The sequence below is a fragment of the Siniperca chuatsi genome, linkage group LG16 (assembly GCF_020085105.1).
Source record: "Siniperca chuatsi isolate FFG_IHB_CAS linkage group LG16, ASM2008510v1, whole genome shotgun sequence".
Classification (NCBI taxonomy): Eukaryota; Metazoa; Chordata; class Actinopteri; order Centrarchiformes; family Sinipercidae; genus Siniperca; species Siniperca chuatsi.
This window is the reverse complement of record NC_058057.1, coordinates 10,450,096-10,476,325: the sequence shown is the minus strand read 5'-3', so window position 1 is coordinate 10,476,325 and position 26,230 is coordinate 10,450,096. Positions and strand designations below refer to the sequence as shown.

At 40.5% G+C, this 26,230-nt stretch overlaps 1 protein-coding gene across 10 annotated transcripts in view; it reads right to left on the bottom strand.

The window, feature by feature from the left end:
- Positions 1–5: 5 nt before the first annotated feature.
- Positions 6–26,230, bottom strand: part of LOC122863604 (1-phosphatidylinositol 4,5-bisphosphate phosphodiesterase beta-4-like) — a 70,507-nt gene continuing 44,282 nt past the window's right edge. For 8 of the 10 annotated variants that reach the window (XM_044170225.1, XM_044170224.1, XM_044170230.1 and 5 more), the window contains 34 exons: positions 24,973–25,116; positions 21,590–21,669; positions 21,402–21,455; positions 21,208–21,289; positions 20,992–21,092; positions 20,483–20,540; positions 19,428–19,536; positions 18,405–18,615; positions 18,090–18,183; positions 17,770–17,849; positions 17,543–17,627; positions 17,359–17,449; positions 17,157–17,267; positions 16,694–16,842; positions 15,846–15,941; positions 15,534–15,678; positions 15,243–15,327; positions 14,230–14,354; positions 13,008–13,059; positions 12,230–12,332; positions 11,661–11,825; positions 9,913–10,117; positions 8,955–9,043; positions 8,571–8,727; positions 8,427–8,476; positions 6,796–6,861; positions 6,166–6,281; positions 5,588–5,663; positions 5,293–5,468; positions 4,988–5,089; positions 4,797–4,854; positions 4,472–4,558; positions 3,742–3,778; positions 6–2,967 (listed from right to left, as the gene is read on the bottom strand). In XM_044170225.1, coding sequence (XP_044026160.1) covers positions 2,891–2,967; positions 3,742–3,778; positions 4,472–4,558; positions 4,797–4,854; positions 4,988–5,089; positions 5,293–5,468; positions 5,588–5,663; positions 6,166–6,281; positions 6,796–6,861; positions 8,427–8,476; positions 8,571–8,727; positions 8,955–9,043; positions 9,913–10,117; positions 11,661–11,825; positions 12,230–12,332; positions 13,008–13,059; positions 14,230–14,354; positions 15,243–15,327; positions 15,534–15,678; positions 15,846–15,941; positions 16,694–16,842; positions 17,157–17,267; positions 17,359–17,449; positions 17,543–17,627; positions 17,770–17,849; positions 18,090–18,183; positions 18,405–18,615; positions 19,428–19,536; positions 20,483–20,540; positions 20,992–21,092; positions 21,208–21,289; positions 21,402–21,455; positions 21,590–21,669; positions 24,973–25,116 — 3,516 coding nt within the window. In that variant the 3' untranslated portion in view covers positions 6–2,890. The remainder of the gene's footprint in view (positions 2,968–3,741; positions 3,779–4,471; positions 4,559–4,796; positions 4,855–4,987; positions 5,090–5,292; positions 5,469–5,587; positions 5,664–6,165; positions 6,282–6,795; positions 6,862–8,426; positions 8,477–8,570; positions 8,728–8,954; positions 9,044–9,912; positions 10,118–11,660; positions 11,826–12,229; positions 12,333–13,007; positions 13,060–14,229; positions 14,355–15,242; positions 15,328–15,533; positions 15,679–15,845; positions 15,942–16,693; positions 16,843–17,156; positions 17,268–17,358; positions 17,450–17,542; positions 17,628–17,769; positions 17,850–18,089; positions 18,184–18,404; positions 18,616–19,427; positions 19,537–20,482; positions 20,541–20,991; positions 21,093–21,207; positions 21,290–21,401; positions 21,456–21,589; positions 21,670–24,972; positions 25,117–26,230) is intronic. The other 2 variants (XM_044170232.1, XM_044170233.1) reach the window with 2 other exon arrangements.

The window sequence follows — 26,230 nt, the reverse complement described above, 5'->3', positions numbered from 1 at the left end:
CATGGTTATGTCCCATTTTACACCTGGATTTATTGGTACACATACTATAAAACAGTATTAAAGGAGCTGGATAACAACAGTATTTTCATTGCTTTAAGTTCAACAATACAATATAAATACAAAAACACGCACAGAAATGGTTTGTTGACAAGCTACAGTTCAAATAGAAAACAAAGAGGAGATACAGTAGAAACGGAGGAAATCAAATCGGTGATGTTGCTCTGCAAAAATAATCTGCTTTTTTTGACAAACTAGAGAGCCAAAGGTTACATGTAAACACACAACAGAAACATTCAACTAGTGCAAAAAAGCCTCTAACAAACATAATAATCTTAAACTACACATTATATCTAATATATATAATATATATATTCATTTATTTATATATATCTTCATATAAATAACCCCTTAATTTGGCATTTTATCATTCATAAAATAATTTTAACATCCTAACAGACACTGAGTGGCACATTTGAAAGCGATGGAATAAAATTTAAAAGCACTTTTACTCGTTTATCTCTGCACTAGATGTGTGGTGCAGTAAGGGCAGACTGGAAAACAGAAACAAAAAGAACAAACAAGAAATCCCAGTGTTTGATAAATGTCTTTCTCCAACATTCAACAGACCCACTCTATCCCCTGAGCCCTTGTATGACAGAACACAATTGGTCAAAAAGTAAATTAAACTACATACATTCCAGTATATACAGTAACATCCCGTCTACCCTTTACGTGTGTTACAGCAGAATAATACAGAAAAAAATCTTTAAAAAGGCCAAAATACCTAGAGGGGATTTTATCCCCATGTTTTTGTGTTTTTCATATCATTCTTTTTATGACTTGTCATTTTGGTCGATCTTTGTTAGTGGTATGCCATGCAATGTGAATGCCAGGCCTGATCATATGTGCACAAATACTACAGTGCCCACAGGATTACTTCATAATAGTACTTCACATCACATTTCCTTCTCTGCAGTGGCTTTTTGTCCAGCAGTGTCACCAGGGCTGCGTACAATAGTGCTTCCTCAAGCCATCTGTAGTCCCATAAACAGTAACATTGAGAGGGACACCGGCCTTGTCTGAAATCCCTGGTGTGGAGAGTGTGTGGCAGCCACGTCAGAGGTTTTGTTACAGATCTGTTAAAATTATTCAGTCCGATTTCCCCCGACCAAGGGCCAGCAGGGAAATGATGAGGATTACAAACCGAGGTTGCTAACGTGCAGTCAAGAAGCTATTAAGGGAGCACTTCAATTCAACAGCGCCTTAATGAGTGGGAAACTGACGAGACGGCTTTGACTTCTGTCTGCCAAAGTTCTTGTCTGATGGTGATGGGCCGGTCAATTAAAACAATGTCTTACAGCGGAATTAATATGCTGCCAAGAATGGATCCATTTAGTTACCAGTGTCTTACAGATCTGGCACAATTTTTTACAAGAGTTTCAAGTGCAAAACTCCTTAATGCAAAGACCCATTTTAATCCTGCTTAGCCTTCTACTCACTGGTAGATGCCCTCTTTATCATATCATTATATTTTCAGTTAGGTATTGTAACTACTCATGTCATTGCCTTAGTTTGTAGGGATGCAACCATTTTGTCATTAAAAGGCTAAAAAAGCATCCACATTTTGGTTACTATTACTGTAATATTTTTACCTATACTTTTTTTGGGCTACTGTTATTGTTTTACTGATTGATTTTCTGTATTTTGTACACCTTGAACTTTGAGGGAATCATGTGTTTTTTGATCTTTTTTTTTGTTTTGTTTTGCATAGTATACATGATTCTGAGCCCAAAATTAGGAGTATAAAATTTTTGCAGGAGTGATGATTGAGCATAAGCAAATGACTGTGCTTCACTTTTACTTGAAAGTGACGTGATAATAATATTTAAAGTAAACGTGAAGCACAGCAGTTACATAACCTCTTGGGTATTTCCGAGTAATTAAAACAAAATTTGACTGAGTAATCGGCTATAATAATCAAAGTGAACATCAATCCATCGTGATCCCTTTATAGTCTTCTGACTCAGCAAGATAATAAGCCTTTTTATAGTAGGTTGCAACGACAAAAAAGTCAGTAATACATCTTTGTGAGGTCAAACAACTTGCATTGTAAGAATAGGTGACACAAGGGTTTTTTTTAAAAAATACATTCTTACTGAAATACAGAAAACCTACAGTAGTGCACTGCTACATTTTCCACATTGTTATGATGGCCTATCACATACAAAGTGCTCAGGACAGGACTGGTGTGTAGCATACAGTGTATTTCACAAAGTTTATTCATTTGTGCTGAATCGACATTAAATCTTATACATATTCTTTTCCCCTCTTCCATGCTGTTTGTGGAGCGGCTAATCGGGTACCGATGGAAAAAACAACAACAACAAAAAAAAAAAAACAAAACAGAAAAAAACTAAACCCAAACAAGTCAAAAAGGGAACAGATATCCACTTCCCGTGAGTGAATGTGTTTGTGCGTGTGTGTTCTGTGTGTGTGTGTGTGTGTGTGTGTCTCCACCAATAGCTGCATCTTGTGTTGCCCATAGGACGCAGAGAACATTGAAGTTGATAGAAAGTGTAGGCCTACATACAGTGGAGAAAGGGACGGGTCTGACTCTGTGTTGCTTCGTCTCTGAGGCAACATTTCCTTTCTCGATAAGTGGTTAACCCCCCTGTCAAACAGTGATAAGCGCCAATGGCTCAGTGGTTTAAAGTTAGTGGGTGGGGTAAGGATGCAGAAAGTGGGGAGGGGCTACGGTGTGTGAAAAGTACAGAGACAGTAATGTTGGCAGGGTTAACGACTCTGGGTTGTAGAGGGCTATTCGCGGTGGAGTGTTTCTGCACCTGCGTGTGTGTGTGTGTGTACGTGTGTGCACGCTTGTGTCTCGGTCTCAGTCGCTCACACCACCGTGGCAGGTCTGCGGTCCATCTCCTCCTCCAACTTCACCATCTGCTGCATGTCCTTGGCCTTCAAGGAGACCGAAAAAACATAGTTAGACACACAGAAACTAATCACACTAAATGCACATCCTCCTTTTGTCTTTTTGTTATCAATTTTGACATGCGCAAGTTTAATCTTCAGTTATAAGTCCTGAATGGTATATTGCTCATCAGTTTTATCGGTAAGAGACAAATCTGTTTAATAATAGTAATATTATTAGTAATATAAACCACATGCTTAGTAGGAGTGATGTGTAATGGTTGCCACAAAATGTCTGCAGTGGGACACTGTCACATACTATGAAAGCAAATGATTATGAGATGGAGTGAACGCACAGTGGGGCAGGTTGGGAGCTGGCTGTTTTTGCTTAGTAATAGCTGGTGAGTCATGGTGATAAATGACTCAAGCTGCTAGTTGGCACTGCTGACATCCCGAGAGCTGCAGACTACAAATGTGGGAATGGGATTTCACAATACAAAGACAAATGAATCACTTTCTTTCTTTCTTTAATCTTGCAATCTCTTCAAAGACAGGCCTGTCGTGTACTATTTCCCTGCTTTACTCAGTGGTGATTCACCACAAGAGTGCCCATTATAGTAGTCATTTAAATGGCAGGAAAATACAGATTTGAACAGGCTCAGCAGAACACTGAGGTGACGAAAAAATTAGCAACGTGACTAAGAGGTAGAAGGGAAAAAGATGCAAGAAAACATGATGGAAACAAGTGCTGCACTGACAGAAAGGTGGTACTGACAAAGAGGTAGTATCAGAGGCAGAGTTGAGTGAGATGAAGATGCCTACCTTGAACCTGTTTGTTTGCATGGTGTGATTTCAAAAGCTGTGCCGGAAGAAGCAAATCATATTAAAAACAGATGAATATATATGTGCATACATGTTAGACATGTACAGGTAACGGAGTGTGGCAGATGGAAAAATAAAATGGGAAGATGGAGATATGAGACCTTCATCATATGCAAACTGAACTATACTCAATAGATGTAGGGCAGAGAGATACAGTTCAGTCCAGTGTAATACTGAGGAAACACTTCAGTACAAAGCTATGCAAGTCGTCACAAGAGAGTTGAGACTTTGATTCTTTAATATGGACTGTGTTTATTCTTTGGGACCAGCATTGTTGTTTGTCTTTAGTCCCTTGAGGCAATTTCTGAGGCCAGCTATGTGGAACACTTCCTGCAAAACTAATTACAGTTTACATCACAAATGATACAAACTGCAGCCATTATCTAGGGAAGAAATCAGTCAACTGAACTGAGAACTGAGAACTGCACTAGTCCCCAGTTTCATTTACACTTAAAAAGCCAGTGGGGCACAAAGGACCATAAACTGAAAGATGTTCTGGTTTATGCGGGAAGTGGGTCTAATAAATGTTGCGGTAAGTTGAGATGGAGAACAGTGGTCAGCTGATGGCAAGTTGAATGACAGGCATGCCAGTTATCTTTAGTAATTTCTTCAGTATATTAGCAGTGAAATTCTGACAGTATGGTTCTTTTTCTTTTATTTAGTGTTGTACCTGCTCATTGAACTTCTCCAGTTTCTCCAACTGTTCTCTCTGGTTTTTCTGTAGCTGTTCCATCTCCTTCTGAAGCTTCATGGCCAGCTGCAGACACACCAGGGACAAAGACAATACATTATGACCACTCAGTTACTGTTTAATGCTACAAATAAGTAATAACTTTTTTAGAACATTTGCTGTATTGTTTTTCCGCATATTGTATTTGTACTACTGATCTCTGTACACACTGGGTGAGAGGCCCTGTACACCACAGGACAGGTGACAGGTATATATATATATATATTTGCAAATATTTTAAAAATGGAAATTGTAAACAACCTACCCTCTTCCTCTCATCCAGGAACTTCTTGGTGTTGCTGCTGTTTAATTCTCGCACTCTCCTAAAGAGCAAAAGGACACCACGGTATTACAAGTGTCACAAAAGAACCACAACATAACAATTCAAAATTCAACAGCCAAGTCAACTTACTGCATGATGATAGATAGATACAGACTAGTACATGTGTGACCCACCTCTCTCTCTCTGCCTTGTTTTTTATGGACTTGTCCTGGCTGATGGCTTTACTGTTTTCCATGGACATCTTGGCCTGGTTGGCGCGCATCTCTTTGCTCTGCCTAAAATTGTGGAACAAGAAGCCACATGTACTGTAAGGACACTTGATTACAACCAGCATTTACAACAACAGTAATACCTAGTTAGGTGACAGGGGCTTCAGTTTAGCAATTCACAGGGTTGCTGCCCCTCCAGGTCCAGTCACCTACAGTGAATGGGTGTATATGCATGCATCTGTACATGTGTGTGCACGTGAGCCTCTCACCGTTCATGGATGAGTTTGAGCTGCATGGTCTGCTGCTCCTGGACAGTGGTCAGGAGTTTCTTGAGGTGTTCACACTGCTGTGTGACGTGGCTGTCCTTCATCTCCTGCTCCTCGCTGCTGTGACTACTGATCAACTCGGACCACTCTTTAGTGTGCTGTGCTGTGATGTCCTTTACCTGCAAACACACATCACAGGTACACACCTCAGTCAGTTATCCACAACTGGCACTTGTTATCCTCACAGCTAATAACTTTGTGGAAAGGATGCTGGTTTGAGGGTAAGAAGTTTTGTTACCTTGACTTTGTGATCGGCGATCAGCGTTTGGATCTTATCTTCTGTCTCCTTCTTCAGCTCTTGGCAGTTGTTTTCCCTGTGAGTAATCCTCATACATGTAAGTGATGATTTAAAACCATGCAAGTCAAATTCAGTTAAAGTGCTAAAAGGAAGGAAGTCAATGGGATGGTTCAGGTTTTTAAGAGGCCTCTCTTATAGATCACAAACAGACCCAAAAGCTTGTGTACAAGTCATGTTCTTGGAATTATAATTTCTTATAATTAAAATCTGACACTGTAGTCAAAAATGATTTTATATTATTATGAATACTTAATAATCATCACTATTATTATTATTATAAAATGTAGCTCAAACAAAGAGGTTTCTCGATGTTACCAAAGTTGGCTATGCAGTTTGGCTCACTGAGGATGGAAGCTGACATTAGCAGACCGGTATCCCTGAACCTGAATTAGCACACACAGTAAACCTGAGCAATGCAGTGATGTCAATACGTCGGTACTCTTGATTTTTTTCCCCCCCTAATGTCTTTCCACATAATGTTGAACATGTATGTTTTTTTCTTGTTTCTGTCCACTTACCCTCGTTTCTTGATGGCTTTCTCCAGTAGTTTCTCCAGGGTTGTCTTCTCCTTATCATGCTGAGACACCATCTTGTCCACCTGGGTGCAGTGGGCTTTCTGCATTGTATTTTGATCCTATTGAAAAAAGAAAACATGTGTCACTTAAGTATTTATTTATACTGTGGAAGTGCAGTTTTAACCTGCATCAACCTCCTCTATGAGCAGATATAAGAATGAACAGATTTTGAAATCATTGCAAAACAGGCAGCTGCAGTCCTCTTTATTCAGTCAACAGATGGGTCTGGATGCTACTATTATACATGTGTTATGCAAAAGGACTTGATAATTAATCAGCCACAATGAATGAGCCAGCACCCGCCACGGTCTCTATGGTAAGCCCTGGTCAAAGGAAAAGCAACTTTAGCAAGTCTAATTTCTTACAAAAAATTAATTATGTGGCTGCATGCATGTTTACGACAGATTGTGCGTGTATGTCTGCAGGTGAATACAGTGATGAAGCAGTGGTCAGTGGAAGATGAAAGGTGGAGCCGGTCTGTTCCTGTCCCTCTGAGCATCAATGGCTATCCGGAATAAGCAGCAGCCTCTTTGCATTACCAACAGACAGGTCGGCACTGACACAGTCACCCACCTTTGAGTGTTTCTTCTTTAAAGTGTTGAGCTCCTTCTGTTGCTTTTTAATCAATTTAAGGTACGTCTGCAGTGGGAGAGAAGCGTATTTATTTAGCATGTTAAGAATAGCCTTTGAACATACCAGACATGATAGCTGGGTATAAGCATGTTCTGGTAGCATGTATGTAGTACAGTAGTTACGTCTGTGAGGTATTTTACAAGGTAATTATGCAATCATTGTATAAGTAAATACATAAGTATTTATGAAATACCTACATAGTTATTAGTTGTACAAAAAGTAGAAGATTCTAAGAAATAGTGCTTGTAATTACTACTATTTAGCTGTAGCAACGATGTAGTAATGCATAATTTTATTATTCAGTAATTATAACACTATCGTAGTATTTAGGTATATGGTCACATTACATTTCCGTCCTAGCAATATTCACCCTGTTTACCATTCACCTCTATTGTGCCCGTACGAGAGACAAATTCAAATGTGTTGTCTGTCTGGTGCAAAACAGAGTTCACCTTTGTTCAACCCAGCGGATGTGCTCAGTCAGTAGAAACACTGATGCACTGTGTTTAGGAATGGAGAAGTTGTTATTCTAGTGTGTTTTGTCACCATATTTAGTACATTATAACACTACTAGACCACAAACTGCTGTGTCGCTCTCACACACTGTTTACAGTCTGTGATTGCTCTGATTATTACCTGCATCAGAAACGTGACTTTTTTGGGGGCCCGAGTGCGGGGAAATTTTGTTGAACAGAAATGTAACGTGATCACACCTTTCGTTGTAGAATTTCATGAATACTATACACCAACATTTAGCAATAACTAATAAATAAATCACCTCACGTGCTTTGTAAATAATTATAGCTCACTTGGTGGCAGTATGTACATGATTAAAAACCTGATAACAGCACTCTTTCTCTGTACTACCTTACTTAAATAATTAGAAACAATTACCTTTTTGAACTAACAATTACTGCATTATTACCTTTTACATATTCTGTAACTCTGTAAACTAACGACAAGTCTTTGTAGGGGCCCTGTTACCGTGTTAAGAGTAAAGAGTTAATCGTAGAAAAGGTTTCAGTCGTAGTCATCTGGACACTGTTTTCAGAATCAAGACGTTTCGGCTTCCATCCGGAAGTCATTCTCAGTTGTGAAAATGGTCTGAGAACTCAGAAATGTAAGCTACTCTGTGTTGCTTAAGCCCTGCCCTCAGGAAGGAGTCTTCCTGAGTGTCTGCTGTTTACCCTGCCTAGTTTCACCTGAAACTGACCTTCTTTTGTTTCCATGTTGGCCCAGTAATCAGGCCTATTGTTTTCTGGCTGCACCTCCCTCATCACTGTTAAGTACCCGATTAGCATATGATTGGCTTGACCATGGTGTTAATACACTGTGGTAAACGGTTGGCAAGTTGAATCTCAGACCACCATTTCTGTTTAAAGAGGGGTTTTCTTTTTTCACAAAAAAGGCTTCTTTGACTCCTCTTTCAAACCAACTCTTCTGAGTTCTCAGACCATTTTCACAATTCTGAAAACAGTGTCCAGATAACTACGACTGAAACCTTTTCTACGATGGAACACTCCTGGACAAATGAGGGACTACACTGTCTAGTAAAGAGTTAAGTTACCAACCTTCATTTGTTTTAAGTCATCAATGCTGACATTAGGCACGAGTGCATTATCTGAAACAGCAGAGAAAAGTGAAGTTTAACTCTGTGTCCACATAGTGTAAATATGTAAGTGTTTAAAATATGTATGTTTTAAGTCAGTATATACCCTTCTTGGCTTCTGCTGTGTTATTTTGGGAGGAGTTGGAGGTCTGGGCCATGTCTGAGCTGGCCTGCGGTGTCACACTGGCCTTCACAGTGTCTCCTTTACCCTTTCCCTTCTTGTCGTTCTTTGAGCTTCCACTGGGAACATCTGCTATGTCGTTCTACAAGGGGATTCATAAGTTCTTAATCCTGTTTTTATTGTATGATGCAGTTATATCTGAGTACAGAGTTAAATGCTTAGTTGCAGCATCCCAGTAGTCTGGAATTGTTCTTCTCACAGAATGAGTTAATGCTGATTGTACCCAGTCAGTCAGGTCTTCAAATCAGCTCAGCGTTTCTAATAACTCAAACTGAAACTTCAGATGTGTGTGTTTATTGTCATGTGTACCGTGTCAATCCCCAGTGCCTTCATCTGGTCAGCTCTCTTTTCTGCAATAGTCAAGAACTTCTTTGGGTCCGATAGGGCATCCACAATTGCTGAACACAAAATTATTTGTTAGTATAGTATAGGGAAAAGAGAAGATTCATTGATAAATCTGGTGGGTTGAGGTTTTTTTTTGCCAAGCATATAATGATATATCCCTTATGACAACCCAACCCACTTTTATTTCATTTCATGCTTATCAAATGAAGGTTAATAATTAATAATAAAAGAAAATAAAGAATCTCTTAAGTGATTAAAACTATTTTTTTGACTATAGTAATCATGTTATTTTTTAAGAAAGGCAGTAGACAAAGTGTGTTAGATTTAATCTCATTCCGCTTACAGATCTACAGAACTATCACAAAAGCTATCCTCTTAACTACTTTCTCAGCATAATGAGGCAGCATACTAGTGAAGACTGGGGTAGGATTTTACTTCTTGTTTAAATAACACTGTTTCTTAAGGAAAATATTTTATTTTGAGCTCCTAGTACAGTGCTGTGTGTCTAGTAGGGAAGTGATTTTGGCAGCCGATCTTATAGAAGAAAGCTAATGGTTCCTCAGCGCAAGCCCCTTGGCTTTATTTAATGACAACTCCAATTGTCCTGCTCATTTGTATGCTTCTGCCTGTTTTAAACTGTCTAGTACTGCAGATTCACTGTCATCATCATTTGCACCATGCCATTACTCTGAATGTTCAAACCCACCAAAGGCAGAGAGTAAGTGAGAGACAGTCGCCTTGCCTTCCTTTTGTTTCTCTCCTCCCTACAGGCTACAGAAACATCTTTATTATCAGCCATAAATCAACTAAGCAGTAAAACAAAGTATGTCAGTATGAAACAAACCTGCAATTCTGCATTTACACATTGATGAACATAAAGCAATATACATAAAGTTATTGTATGTGTTCCTGTTCTCCTCACCTCCGAAACCGTCGGGCACGTAGGTCTTGAGGATGATTTGGCAGAAGATGGTGGGCAACGACAGGGGCTTGTTGCCCTCGTTCCTCAGCGAGATGTGACGGTAGCCAGCCTGCAGGCCATCCAAAGGCAGAATGCGCTGGCCAATCAGCTTGTTGTTGTCGTCGTAGACGGCAATGCGCAGTACTGCTAGATCCGGTAAGATCACCTAGGAGGGAGGGATGAAGGGAAATGGAGGTTGGGAGGGAGAAAATGCCAGAAAGAAAAAAAAAAAGATGGGTTGAGGAACGGGGGAAGGCAAAGGGGGTGTGAGGACAAAAAGTGAGACAGAAAATAAAAGTCACAGGAGTTGGTCATCAGCCTTGTGGAACTGTGGGAAGTCTAAACTCTTTCTGGTGTGAAAATAGGTAAACGACAAACTGTTTGGCAGCCATTGCAGTAAAATGGTCTCTCTTTTAAGCTAAAGCAGAAATGGCATCATTAAGGAGGAAGGTCAAGGATGAAACTGCAGGGGACACTATCAGGGGACACAGTGTGATACAGCAAAAAGGCATGATAGCGCAACACACAGCATATCTGACTAGTGACAAGGCCATCTCCACAGCCAGTACGCATACAGGGAGTGGAGTATATCTTGTATGTGTGTGTGTGTGTCTGTAACTTGTGTCTGTGGTTGAGCTTGTGTGTGCGCACCCTTTAAAAAAAGCGAGAGAGCGCAAGAGTCTTAACTGGCCTTGTGTGTGTGGAGATAAGTGAACACAGAGGAGAATGATTAATACCTAGACGAAGGGGAAGGTAAGAGATAAGACTGAAGAATACTCACTAGAGATGAATGGGTGGACGCGCCCGCTTGTGTGTGCTTATGCAAACGTAGCCTTGCCTTGTAAGTGCTGCTGTGTATGTGTATTGTTCGCTCTGAGTGATCTTGACAGCGCTGTGTATGCATGCATGCAAAAGGTGTGGCAGTATTTCAGGGCATTTGTGTGTGTGTATGTGTAGATGTGAGTCTTGCCAGCAGCTCTGCTTGTGATGCCCCTCTTTGATAGCACTGTGTAAGTTTGTGTGAGCAGAGCAGCACTGCGGCAGGCTGTGATTGATGGTGTGTGTTAGAAAGCTGGAGTCACAGTCATGGCTGAGAGACTCCTCATTCTGCTGAGAGCAGCACTATTACACACATTTCTCTCTCTCATTTGCTCTCTTGATCTCCAATATCTCTTTCTTCTTGCTGTCCTTTGTTGTTTCTCCTTTCTTCCTTTCTGTAAACCAAAGCACAGACAAACTAGATGCCTTGTTTTTCCTCCTTGTGTCCCACTCTCTGTTTTGGTTTGTGATACTTTTGCAAATGACCACAATTATTCTTCCCTCTCCATATTTTCAAGAATACTCCCTCAGTTTTTCTTTGTTTTTTCGTCCTTGGGTAAAATTTTTCTATTCTAACCATTCTATTTGTCATCACTTTTGCATCACTTTCTCTGTCTTCCCTCCTATCTTTACTCTTGGCTTTGTCCCCTTTCTTTTCCCTCCATCCTTCCCTCTCGGACAGAATGAGTAGCTTTCATCGTCACTGAGACCTTTCTTCCAACCCATTTCATGGCTGTCCTCTATTCCTTTCCTTGTCCGCTTCCTCCTACTGTTCAAATATCACAGCTTTCTTCACAATGCAGACAGCATTCGAATACGTGCAGCACATTTGTTTTACTTCACCTTATCTCACCTCACCCAACAACCCCTTTTCCTGCCCTTCTTGCTACCTTTCTGAAGACAAAGGGCTCCTCGTTGTAGGCTGGGTTCAGTCCATTGTTCATCACCATACGTGTGCGGAACTCCTTCCGAATGGTGTCCGTCGGCAGCCCATACATATCAACCTCAACGTACGTTCCGATTTTCTTGTCTGACAGGAACTGCCCAGAGAACACCTAAAGAAAAAAGGAGGACATCATTACGAATATTTTAAAGGTGTAGATTTCACAGGAATATTATTTAAAAAGTAATTATTCACTGTGACTCAAGTGCCATCTGCATCATTAAAGTAGCCCAAATCGAAGTAAAGATATGTGTAATAAGACAAAAGCATTGTTTGTAGTACATCTAAAGAAGGAGGAAGAGGAAAGAACAAAGAAAGCTAACTGCCTTCCTGGAGTAGCATACAACACACCATGTTGTGAGATAACCAAGCCTGAAAGTACCCTGTGTATAAACATGAATATGAGTATATTTACCTTTTATGGATAATGGTTTTATACTAAAATACTGTCATTTTATTTTTATTTATAGGATTTAACCTTTTTTCCAGCATGACTTAAGTGTCAGATGACCTGACCTGTACGCTGCAGGTTGCAGCGATTACGCCATCCACCGGTGTCTCTGAGAAAGGGTCAAACATCCTGTCTGACCGCCGCATAAAGTCGGGCTTCAGCAGGTACCTGAGAGAGAGAGAGAGAGAGAGAGAGAGAGAGAGAGAGAGAGAGAGAGAGAGAGAGAGAGAGAGAGAGAGAGAGAGAGAGAGAGAGAGAGAGAGAGAGAGAGAGAGAGAGAGAGAGAGAAGATGAATATGAGGAAAATGCATACACAGCAAAATCAATCTGCCTTTCAGATCAAATATGGGAACACACGTTAAAGAAAATACTACAATGTTTCTAGGGCATTTTTAGTTTCAATTAAGATCTCTAACGATCTATCGGGAATAGGAAGGTACTAAGGCTTTGTGTGTGGGAGTGTATGTGTTCACCGGGGGCCCAGCATAATGGCATTAGTAATGATGAGTGTCTACAAAAGCCCTGATCTTCCCACATATGAGCTTTCCAGCATTAGCAGTAAAATCTCTGCCTTCAGGGACAAGTATTAGAGCTGAGGGACGGAGACAGCGATGGAGAGAGGAAGAGATGGATGACTGCAGAGAGCCTCAGACGCGGGTGAAGAGGAGCTCACTTCCCCAAAGCACTCATTGGCGCTCGGGGTAGACAGTAGCTATGGTCGCCGCTGGCAACCACTAATGAGATGTGACATGCTTTAATTGATGAGCTTCGGAGAGGGGCGGAGAAGAGCGGGGTGGGACGGATGGGAATGAGCTAAAGACAGGAGTGAGGAGCTGTTCTCACCCGCAGGAGCCGTTGTACTCAAACTTTCCCTGGTTCAGCTGCATGGCCAAATCTAAGACATAGAATGAGAGAGGTGTTTAGGAACTGGGACACAGATAACAGGTTCTCACTACAATCATCAAATCTTAAACAAAACAATTAACTATTCAGTTCTTTTGCATCTGTTTCTGTGGAGCTTTTTGTTGTCTGAAGGAGAGAGAGAGAGGCTTTTTACATTTTCCCTGACAGCTCTCTCTCTCGCTCTCTCTCCCCTCTAACCATTTATCTCTCCATCACAGAAGCTCCACCTCTTGTGTGACCCCCCCTCCCCCTCCCCTCCAGCCTCGCACATGCTCCACTCCCAGCAAGCCATATGGTCTGACCCCTTTTGCCTCTGGCCATGGGGCAGCAGCTGTTTTCCAACAGGCATCACTCACTGTATAGGTAGGTGTGTGTGTGTGTGTGTGTATAAATATAACAGGTAGTCAAAGTAAAAAAAACAGATCTGTGGAGTAGGAGATGTGTGTTTGTGCGCGCTCAGGTTCATGCATGCAATTTACAGCCGGATGTTAAGTAATAATTTTGGTGCAAGAACACCCAGAATTATATGATCAGACCTTGAAATCCTACCGAGATATTACAAGAAAAGCTAACATATGGCAGGCAATCAGCACAGAGCTGGGTGGAATACCAGGGAGATAATATGGAAAGTGTGTTATGTTATATTAGCTTAGCGAGCTATCTGGCTAGTCATTAACTTTGTCTAGCTGACATCAGCTGCATCACCATAGCAACATATCATCATGCATGTTTTGTTTTGCTGTCCTGTCATTCTGTTGGACTGTTTGTTTTTTCCTGTGTTGTCCGTCTGCCATCTGCCTGAATCCACGAGTGTGAGAAAATGTGGGGTGAGCTTTGGGTGAACTGACCCTTTAAACTAACATTTTAATACAAACTGGATCATCATAAAAGTCAAAATGTCCTCCTTGTTCTTGTTATTCTTGGCATGTGTATATTTGGATGTGTGCATGTGGAAGTTGGTTGGGCGAGTGAGGGTTGTTGATTAGTGGATGAATATGTGAGGTTAGAAGTTCAATGCATGCTGCACTTTCTTAGATCAGAAGGTTGACTGAGTGCTTGCATTTGTATATGCATGTGTGCTCGTAATATGTATATACTGTATGTGAAGTACTTGATATGGGTGTGTGTGAGGTCAGAGGTCCCATGTTGTGTGCTGTGATACCTGGGGTCTGGAAGTTGAGTGAGACCATCTGGCAGCCTGCATTCCAGAAGATCTGAGGCATGTAATTACTGGAGTCCACCCGGCCCCCTTTGGGGTAGATACGGCTCATCTGACGCTTGTTGTAGCTGCACTGACGCTCAGGAAAATTTACAGGGGAAAAAAAAAAAAGAGAGAGAGCATGTGTGTTCCAGCACATGTGTGGGTATGCATTTGAGTGCTTGTGTGCGTCAAACAGACTGCTGAACTATTTTTACTGTGAACAGCTTGGGTCAAGCAGTCCCATTGGGGGGAGAGAGAGAGGTGTGTGTGTGTGTGTGTGTGTGTGTGTGTGTGTGTGTGTGTCAGGCCAAGTCACACAGTCCAAAGGCACACTGGCCTCTAGAGGCCTCCAGTTCTTTTCCGACAGCAGAGTGGAAACAAATATGGCTGAAAAACATCAGCGCTGACCCGCCATTCAGCTCTCATTTAGGTGACCTCAATCTATTAAGTTAAAACTCCACATACGCTACATAGCTTCACTCAGGTGTGGAATATAGTAGTAGTAGTTGTAGTGGTGATCATAACAAAACATCCAAGGTGTTTCCCTTGTTGATTAAAGTGGCTATAATCAATATCTCTATAATAACAATGTACCAAATGACAACATGAAAGGGGTCGCTCATAGTGATGAATCTACAGAAAATGATTACACAAATCTGGTAATAATTCTTCAGCTCATTGTTTAGCTGTCCGGTTCACCACTTTACTGTTTTGGTTCACTCTCACCACTCTCATAGTGTTGTTTAAAGGGTTTAAAGCATCGTGCAGTTGCACATAGTAACATGGAAGCCTTCAATTTTGGTCACCTTGGAGTTTTTATTATGATAAAAAGATTTTCCTGATACAGAATGGTAATTAAATAGGTATTCTACTATAACAATTTGACAACTTCTAATTATGTTTTTTGGCTTCCATGTCTTCTAAAATTGTTCAGATAAATGCAGCACAGCTACGACTTGAAGCCCAAAGGATACTTGACAAACTCTATGGCATTGGTCTTCAGATAGCCCAGACCAACAGACTCGTTAAAAGATGACATGTTATGGTGGATGTTCCTTTCTGAAAGACAGAGGAAAGGGAATGATAAGTGTTAATGTCATTTTGCTTTTACCCAGAGCAACACATAGGTAATTTGGGACTAACCTATTTTTTTTAGCATCTTTGTACAGTTTTATTCTATGTATTCATGGACAATAAGCTTGCATGATCACAGTAGAAACAAATTAGAAAGTTGCAAAATGCATAAGGAGGCAGTCAAAGCTCACCCTCAGCCACATCAAAACTCTGGAACTTGACGGGCTGTGCATAGTTGACCATGGCTGAGAGATACGGGTGGATGTTAGTGGTGGCTCCTACGTAGGTGTACTGAGCTATCAGAGCCTCTTCAGAATCTTCCGCCTCCTCCACAACCTGCACAGGACAGGTGCAAACATACACAAATGCCTGTGTTTCACACACAAAACTGGATTGGTCTGATGCATTAACCCAGACATGTTTGGTTTTTTCCTAAGAAGTGATTAAGTGTGTGTGTGTGTGTGTGAGAGAGAGAGCGAGCAAAAAGGCAGTCGTGTGCGTGCCTTCTTGTTATTATCTTGGTCAGATGCTTCTGAGATATCTGTGGCGTCTGTTGCTTCTGTGGCTTCCGATATCTCTGTCACTTCATCTTCAGGCACCTGGAAACACACACACACACACAAAACGCTCCATTAAACGTTCCCTCTCAATATCCATGTCAGCAATTTAGTTCTTAAATGATAATGAAGGAAAAAGGATCCCATTATTTTAATCGTGCAAAAAGCACTAAGTGTATCTTAAAAGTGAAAAGTTACATTTTCGAAATTATTTAATTGAGACATTCCAGAAGGTTCTTGTATCTAATTTTGTTATTTTCCCCCTTGTTATTTATTTTCAGTAAGCCCTTCCACAGACCAGAAGGCTTTGGGCCACATTGGTAAGGGTAGAGTGCGACTCTTCTACACGGACCTCAACGCTGCAATCTATTGCAATCTAAAGGTAAATACAGTACGTACATTATTTCACATGGAGTTGTTTTTACTAGATGATGGCACAAATCAAGTTTTGTGTAGTTTGTCCTTACACTACCACTACATGTTGTATGTCTTGGATTTTTTTAAAATGTACAGATATTTGACATTAAAATATCCAAATGTTGTATGGATGCTGCATTTATCAAACCTGCAACCTTTTCACTGTGGGACTTGATGTGATTTAGACCACAATACCACCCTGATCTATATTAGGTAAAGCTACTGAAGGAAGCAACCATTTACAGTTTTGAAGCCATTTCTAAATCTCATTGCCCAGTGAGATCTACTGTACGCCGAAGGCATTATTGGTTCATGGCAGGGTTAATAGTTCATTTTAGTACTTCAGAAGCCAAATGATCCTCTAACTGACAACCCACCTTCTTGATACTGTTGCTGCCTTCTTCCTCTTTCCTCGAGCTGACCGCGTTACTCTGGGAAACACTGTTGGCCTCTATCTCACTGGTTGCCTCTGACAGGATGCTGGGGGCCTCCGAATTCAAATCCTTGTCCTCAGCCTCCTTTTCCCCTACAGCCACAGAAAACACAGAAATTTATTTTGGAGCACAAATGTTCTCCAAACCTTTATTTTTTCATTACTCGATGCATTAAGCCCTTATTTGAACAAGCTGTGACACTAAGTGTGCATTTGATGCAGCTTTTGTTTTGTTTTTTTTAAACATTGTGATCTTAATCAAATTAAAAGCTATTAAAATGAGTGTTTGCCAGTAAGTTTCCCTTAAAACACAATTGTTTGAAAGATCTTGACATGTTAGCATAAAACTCCTTCTCCTTTATAACTTACTACTAAAATTTACTACACACACTCACTCACTCACTCACTGTCATTTAGCTGACCGTTCTCTGTGTCTTCTTCATTCTCCTCTCCCATGATGATGGCAGGGGTGTTGGTCTCTCCTGCCTCCATGTGTTTTTTAAAGGCTTCTAGCTGCTCTGTATGACACACACACACACACACACACGTTAAACACATTATATAATGAACACAGATTTAACAAGTCAACAGGCTGAGCTGTGTACGTACTCTGTTCAACTTCAGGTTTCAAGCGCTTGTTTTTTATGAGGATTTTACGTTTGAGGTCATTTGGAGAGGGTAAGGGGCGCCCAGATTCAATCTGCCAAAGAGAACATAATCATACATTTAAATATAGATAACTATCATCCAAATACGATGAACTCAGACACTCTTTGTGAATCACAGTTTTTACCGGGTAGTTTTCCAGAGGCAGTTTGAGAAGGAAGTCACCGAAGATCTCCTCACAATACTTGGCCATCTTGTACTGCTGTGGTTTACTGGTGACACACACACACACACACACACACACACACACACACACACACACAAAATGCAGTCAGACCACATACTGTAGCTATAAGAACAACAACAATAGCAAAATCATTAAGCATTAACACCCTTGCTTAGTAGTACACATACCTGCAATGGTTTTCGAAGGACAAAATAACAGGGTAGTCTGAAGTGACAAATGCTGTCTCCTTGATGGCTTGGATAACATCCTGTTGGAAGAGGAAGAAGAAAAAAATGAAGCATGAAAAAGAGAAGGAAGGAAGAGGAGGATGCGAGGAAGAAGCTGTAACATATACAATATCATACTCTCAACACAAGGGGGCAGGCATACCTTATGCAATAATATTGAAGCAGCAAGAAAAAGACTCTTGCAACTGTTGCAGTGAACTGCAGGACTGTACTGCTGTGTGTGTGTGTGTGGGTGGGTGTGTAAGGGTTTGTGTGTTCACCTTGAACAGGATGTCTGTGCACATGGCCTTGCCATGAGTGATAATGGGCTCCTGGTCCTCTCCTTTCCCATCCCAGCAGTCCAGCTCCACACATCTAACAGGATGGAAAGCACACAGAAATTGTACATGCAGGCATCCCCTGATGATGTACACATAATATAATGTACATTAATAATTGAGAACAGCTTTACCTTAGCTACATAAGTATTCTCTGTTTAGTCTGGGTGCGCATTTGAATAAATGCAATGGAGTGTATGTGTGTCGACACCTTCATGTGTATCCACCATCTTAACAGACCATGACACACTTGCGTACCTGCATCCAGACAGCAGGACCTGGCGGTACATCTCTACTGAGGACTTTCCTCCAAACTGTCTCCCTGTCAGGTAAGTGTTGTGGGACGAGCTGATGAAATAGTGGGCCAGTGGCTGGTCCATTTCCTGGTACAGCTCGAGCCGGTCCAAGAAAACTGGAGCATTTTCATCTGACATCAGGTACCGGCAGAACCCATCGCTGGACATGTAACCTGGGGGAGAAGGAACGAGGGGGTGGTAGTTAATAGGACTGAGGGTAAATGGCAATTTTCTTTTATTATTAGAATGATTGGCTGAATGATGGAGTGGTGGGTTACCATGAACTTCCTAAAAAGGTATTTATTGCTTCAGACTTGAAACCCGATCAAAATAATTTGTATTCATGAATTCAGTTTTAAAAAATCATTGTGGATATCCCTTTTCCTAATAAATGCTGGCTTTTTATATGGACTCCTTACACTTCACTGCTATGCATACTGCTTTTTTTATACACTTCCACAATTTGTACTTCCAGACAAAAGATATTGAACCCAGGAGGCTAACATGAATGGAAAAAAACATCATATGACATAAAAATTTCAGTATTTGAACTTTGAATTTTCTTGCTAGGCGGTTCATGATAGTTAAAATAACTATTTAATTAGTAATAGTATTATAATTATATTTACCTATAAACTGCAACATGTGCAAGCTCCAGGCTATAAGTTATTGAAAGTCAGATGTTGGCATATCCTGTTATAGTGAGGGTGCTATTGTGTCAAAAGGACATTTAATACCTTTTATAATCATTTGATATTGTTTTGGCCATATGAACGTGTATTTATTAAGGAGTAGCACTACAAGTTAACTGTTTGTCATGATGATAAGAACAGGGAGAATAAGAAGTAGGTTGAAAATGATCAACTAGCAGAAAACTGCCAATAACCTGATGTAACACGCAGTAGTTTCAAAGGTACACAGGCAGATGGCAGCACAGCCTAAAATATTTCTCTGCCTCCTGTTTCCCTCCACCCATCTCTTTTACCTTTCTTCTTCAGCTCTTCATCTCTCTCGTATTTGTCAATGATCTGCATTGCTCTCTTGGGGTCGTAAAACGGGAACAGGATCTCATTTAACCTAGGGTCACGCTGGTTCTGAGGAGCAACACAAACACACAGATTGATCCACACACATATAGTCTACGCACATACTTGGAGCAAGATGTTTTTGGTACTAGATCCAGTTTGTTTGGAAATTACAAACAGGACAGGGCCAACTTAATGCAACATGGGACAACCTAACCAACAGTGCTCATGTCAACTGTCATTTCCTTATTTGGACTAATATCAAGTAAATCAATACAGTTGCTTTTAATAGCTTAATTATTGTGGCCTTACATTGAGAGCACTCAGGTATAAACAGGATGTAACAAACAAAATTTAATACTAAGATGTTAACAAGAAACTGTGAGCCACGCAAACAGGTGCAGTGGTTAAGTGTTTGCTTAAAAGCAAGGAAGTCATACATGTTGGAGAGGTTCAAGGCCGCTCTACTTTAACAAAACAACGGCATCAAAACATCATTATAATGCCACTGCCCACTCAGAATTCATCTAACCAAAGCTTTGCCTCCATTAGCGGGTCTAGAGCGATGTGATGCACAGGATTGGGCATGAAGCAGCACATGTGCGACTGCACAGTGGAGGGACTAAGCAGGTATTCAGCCACACAGACGAGCACGGCCACAGAAAGCAGACACAGACAGCAGGACACAAGATGAGCCGAGCAGGAAGCACCAGGATCTACCCTACCATTGCCATGGCAACACCAATCAGACACGAGGAGGCAAGCCGTGTTAGGGAGAACACGGGGAATGGGATGAGGGTGGGAATGCAGGATAGGGGAGTTGGTTGAAGTTGCCCTTGCAGGCTGACATTTTGTCCGTCTCATTAATGGAGTTTTAATGAGGGTTGTCTGATGCCCAGTCCGGGCTGGAGGGCAACTTCTACCCAGAGCATGGCGGGGTAAGGCAGAGGAGTTGCAGAGAGCGGCACAGGCAAGAAAAATACACAGAGAAGTTAACAAATGATAAAGAGCTTACTTCATTCAGAAAGCTGACTAACTGGTCTACAGTTAAATAATCAGTTTTGTTCCCATTGCTGCAAAGGAATTAATTAGAAAAAAACAAAACGTTATGCTTCTTAAAATAGACACCCTCACAGTCAGTCAATTAAAATTAGAAAAGCAGTCTTTAAAAGGGGATCATACTTGTTGTTACACTTTTAGTAATAACATGTTAATCATCATTCATAATTAATATTGAACTGTGGTAGCAGGTTAGGCTGTCCAGACATAGTTAGTGCAGCAGGCGCAGAAATATTTTTCCTGATTATTTTCAAACAAGATGCAGTAGCTGACACTTGGGGAATATTTTAACAGATATCATTGTTCTATTTAAGCGCAGGGTAACATGGGTATAATACAATGCGAAGGTACTACTGTTAAGATGTTTATTTGGAGGATTTATCGTGTTCTATTAATCATTTATAGGTACACAAACATAACAATTATGAAGAACAGGGCAGGCAGGTTAAAGCAAAGGAGACTCACATCTTCTTGAAGAGTTCCTCTATGTCTGTGCGAGGGCAGATCTTCTGTGTGAGCGCGTAGAAAATATCATAGGTGAAATCTGAAGGTTCAATCTCATCATTCTGTGGAAGACAAACAAGCCCGCCATTCATTAACATGAGGGCTATAAACCTACAGTTTAAAGTGCCATATATGACCCATCTGACCACTACAGTTCTACAGTCAGTGTTGTCTGACCTTTCCACTAGGAAGGCCAAGATCCTTTAGAGCCTGAAAGATCCCCTTCTCTGTCTTTCCTGATGCAAATGTTCGAGTAATGCTATAAAAGGGGGAAAGAGAAAGACAGGTGAAGAGCAAAGGTGAGTGAGACAAACTAAAGTAAAATGGGATTTCACAATGGTTGACCAAATATCCCATCTGTTTACTCTTACCCTCTAACAGGAATCTTCCCATTCACATTGGTCAGGAAGCACATTCTCATCCAACTAAACGAGAGAAGGAAATGAAAACACACAGAGAAAAGCACATATTAGAGAAAGGGCTGATTTCTTACCATGATGTTCAGAGCACAGAATTTAGATAAGTAAGACATGTTGGGAGTGTACTAAAATGCACTCACTGTTTCTTGAGGCAGGTCATTGGACAGACATTGTTGGCCTTGAAGTTGTGAATAACTGACCTCAAACCCTCAATCCACTTCTGCAAACAAACACAAGCACAAGTATTCAGGACACACACTCTTAACCCACTGACCAACCGAAGCCCACACATACACAGCAGGGTATCTCCAGAATGTGGATTGTGTTTAGAAGTGAGTGTCTTTGGGGAAATAAACACAAGCAAATTAATTGCCTCTTAATTCACACACCCGGGCAAGTGCCTTGACAGGACAATCAGGGACACACACACGAAAACATACACACAATGATAAACACAGTGAGCTGTTGCAAGGCTACGAGCAGTGACAGTAAACAAATAGCTAGAGAAGGCCTTGTAACTTTACATGAATACACTGCTGAGGCATCAACAGAAACGTCATTGAGGAGGATAATCTGAACATTTTTGACCCCTCTGTCTTTCTGTCTCTGAATGTCTTTGATTCGTGCACCGTCTCTCCTCCACTTTCACTGCAAATTATTACTGACATCATTATAAAAACATTAAACAATAACGGGTGCAGCAGGAGTAGTCTGAATGTGTGTGTGTGTGTGTGTGTGTGTCTGCTGATGTGAATAACTCTGTCATCTCCTGAGGTCGACTACTTAGGGCCACCTGCATGCTGGGAGGTGGTGATGGTGTCATGGCGTGTTTGTGTCTGTGTGTGCGTTTGTGTGTGTGTGTGTGTGTGTGTGTGTGTGTGTGTGTGTGTGTGTTTTAAACTGTGGGGGATGAGGGCGTGTACCTGGATCTGTGTGTATTTGTGCTTTAACCATCAGGCCTCCCTGCTGAAGGCTGGTGCATGAATATCATTGGCAGCCCTGTGGCAGTGAGCTCTCTGGAGCGCAAACATCATTTATAACACCCATCACCACAAAAACACCCCCTCATGGGAATTGCATAAACACCAACACTGTGGTGCCAAGTAACAGATCTGTGCTGGCACAAAATATGCATTTTTCAGTTTGGTTTGAAACTGGTTGAGGTTTTGAATTCTGGGGACAGTTTTTTTTGTCCGAACTGACATCTGTAAATACACTACATACAAAATTTTTCAAGGCTGGCAGTGTGCTGTGACTTAATCATTCTAGTTGTGTTATGTCACTTCCAGTGGGCTCTTTTTACTTTTCTCAGCACTTGAATGATCTTCACAGACAAACTGTGGATGACATATTCTGTGCAAGTCTACGTGAAGTGATACCAAAAACTATTTGTATGTTGTTTATTCTGGATTGACAACCCTGAGGCTGAGATAAAGTACACCCACTTTAAGTTGTCAAATAGCTTTTTCTTGTTTTGGCTCTCTTTGGGCCACACTGGATTCATGACTAAATAAAACATAGCTGACGTTTACTGTTTTCTTTTTTTCTCCACAGGTTTTCTTTGTCTTGAAGCTGCTTGTAATCTTAAACAGTCATCCTAACCTTTGATACAAATTATAAAGCTGGTGATATTCTATACTTTTTATATTCAACAAATCCTATGACAATATCAAAACCAACAATGAATTTATTCTACTAATAAGTATTGGCTGTGTAGCCAAATCCTGATAAAGATTATTTCTCTGTGCCATGGACCTACGTTGTTCTCCAAAAACTATTAAAAACATGTCAATGAGCCACAATGGTGCACTGGGTGACGTGTTCCTTTATTATCAGGAACACACACGCTGTAGTTTATTTTGAGTCAGTCCCACATACACCATTCTGCTGCCGTAAATACTCACTAGCATGACAAATGTGTATTAATCTCTGGCTCCAGCTGTTTTAGAAAATTACTTAGCCTTTTAAAAAAGAAGCTATACATTTGTGACTCATTTTGAGAGACTGACCAACTATTATTGGTTTTGCTCTTTTTATAGGATTTGTTGACAACAAGAAAAATATAGAATAACGTCAACCTTCTCATTTGAAGAATAACCAACACTGGCTTTAATTCTCTTAGTGTAAAGCATTTCCAGTATGCCACCACTGTCACTGCAATTATTTGGTTCATCTGAGTAGTGTCATTCTTCAAATCCAAATCAATTCAGCTCCAGATGACTGAAATCTAATCTGCACATACAGTTGTGTATTGTGGGCTATACAGGGTGTGTACAATGTTTGGAGGTTTGCCAGCAGTGGTCAGCTATAATAGTGTCTGCAGATTAAAAGACAGAGAGAGAGAGATGTCATCTGTCTGAGCCCAAAACAAAAATGAAGTGATGAGTGAGAAAGTGAGAAAGAGAGTGAGAAAGCGATGAAGAGAAAGGTGGAGAGGTGTTTCTCTACTCAATAAGGCAGTCAGATTTCTCACAGAGAGCTTTTTTCTAGATGAGTGGGAAGAAAAACATTAAGAGTGCCAGTGAGAGAGAGAGAGAGAGAGAGAGAGAGAGAGAGTAGACAATAACAGCAAAAGCAAGAGTGCAGAAGGGATAGAGGGAGATCGAGATGGGGTGAGACAGGGAAAAATGAGTCATTCCAAATGTGTCTATTTATCAGAGTGAACCAAGGCCAGATTTGCCTTGTGTAGGAGTTAGCATATGAACCATTCACCTGGCAATTTGCTGTGTCTGGGTGTTCTTTTAGCCTTTATATGATGTGGAAATGTTGAATGAATTAGCGGTGTACTCCAGGTGCTCAGCAGAGTTTACTTTGGCTTTGTTTCCAGACCACATGTTTTCTGACCATCATGGACATACATCTAAATGTTAGTCTCAAATGTGTCTTGGGGCTGTGATAAGTTCTGTTGTGTAGCATAGTTGTAAAAAGTGCAATGTTACACAGATTAGCAGGAAGCCAGCTAAGTGCATTCTGTCATTGAAAGGGGCATGAACAAACCTGAAAATGGGTATGTTTAGATATGACTGCGTTAAGCAGGCATACAGAAAGACTAATTCCACTTATTTTGTCTAAAGTACCAACTAGGGTGACCCAATCTTAGTTTACTTAATATTATTTGATTTTTACCAAACAGTTAATCAAATAAACCTAATAAACAGATACCTGTAAATCAATCTACTATGAATAATAATAATAATTATAATAATATTAAATGAGTCCCTTGTAGTATTTTTGCAACCTTGCTCTGAGGACATATTCGGAAAATTACCTTAAGACAACAACAATCACCTGTACATACAGATATATATATATATATATATATATATGTATATATATATATATATATATATATACACACACAGGTTAGATTTTTCCTTGTTAAAATATAAAATATTGTTAGAATATACAAAACTGCCCTGACTTTGGATATGAAAAAACATAAAATTTATTCTCAATGTCTGCATGTCATCGGTATCATTGTCATATCCACAGTCAAATATAGTGCATGCATGTACGTATTTACCCTGGCTGTGTCCGGGTTCTCTGCCACCATGAACATGAAGTTGAGGTTGACCAGGTCTGTGCCGCTGCAGATGCAGATGATGCAGCCCTCTAAGTCTGCCTCCGTCTTTCCAATGGCCTCGAATGATGATAAGATCTTGGGGTCCTGAGAAAAAGAGAAAGCAAGACAGTTAAGTAGGCATGCTGTCAAACAGATAGGTAGACAAATACATGCCCAGACAGACAAAAAGAGATGAAGACAGAAACAGGCAGAGCAATATCCTCAGAAAGAAACAGGAAAAAACTGAGAGGTAAAGCAATGATGTATGTTGGCTAGGTGTCGAATTATCTTTAATTAGAGAAATTTAGAGAGTTAGTAGAAGAAATGGCTTGGGAGACAAAGCTCTATGTCAGCTAAAGAGGGATACAATGGATATCCATCATGGATCAGGAACAAATGACTACTAAATTCAAAATAAATCTTAGCAGCTTGAAGAGTTCCAGTGAATCCAGATTTGGATGTGTTCAGCAGTACTGGAAAATAATAGTCACAGAGATGACAATGAATGAGGTCCACACCTCTGACAAGTGGTGAATAACATTATGTAACTACATAAATTGAAATGTTAAGAGGATTGGCTAATAGGATGTTAACTGGTCAGTTCAGTTAGCTAAGTGAATGTGTAGTTTGGCTTAACTTCATTCAAAGCCAAAAACCAATCAACACATAAGACACAGATTTTGTCTTTTATGTTGTTATTACAATTCTTTTGGAGTAATATAGTTGACAAATGCAAGGCTCAGCAAGGTAGGCTTCTGACAGTAGGTTTCTATTTACTGTACAAACATGATTTGTTGTCTTCAATGTCAGTGGGTTTTAATGTAAATGCCCCCTCTGCACAGGACATACATATGCTTCTATAATGGTGTCAAAGGTCTGAGCATGGGACAAAGCAAATCAACAGGTTTCAGACCACAAAACTGAACATTTTATAAGACCTTTTCAATGCTACATTGTCAGTAAAACCTAATTAATGACCGAAATAGAATAACAAAAATAAGCAAGAACAGACTGATTTGAATTCTGATTGAGCACACAAACGGAAAGTTTGGAAGCTATATATAATTGAGCAATATAAGAAAAAAATCACAATAGGAAATTAAAGTCTTGGGTACGCAATGATGTCCAAAATGTCTGACACATTATATTAACCACATCCTGTGGTTATTAGTCTAAGAATAAATATGCATGTGGGTCATGCTGGATGCTGATGATGTGA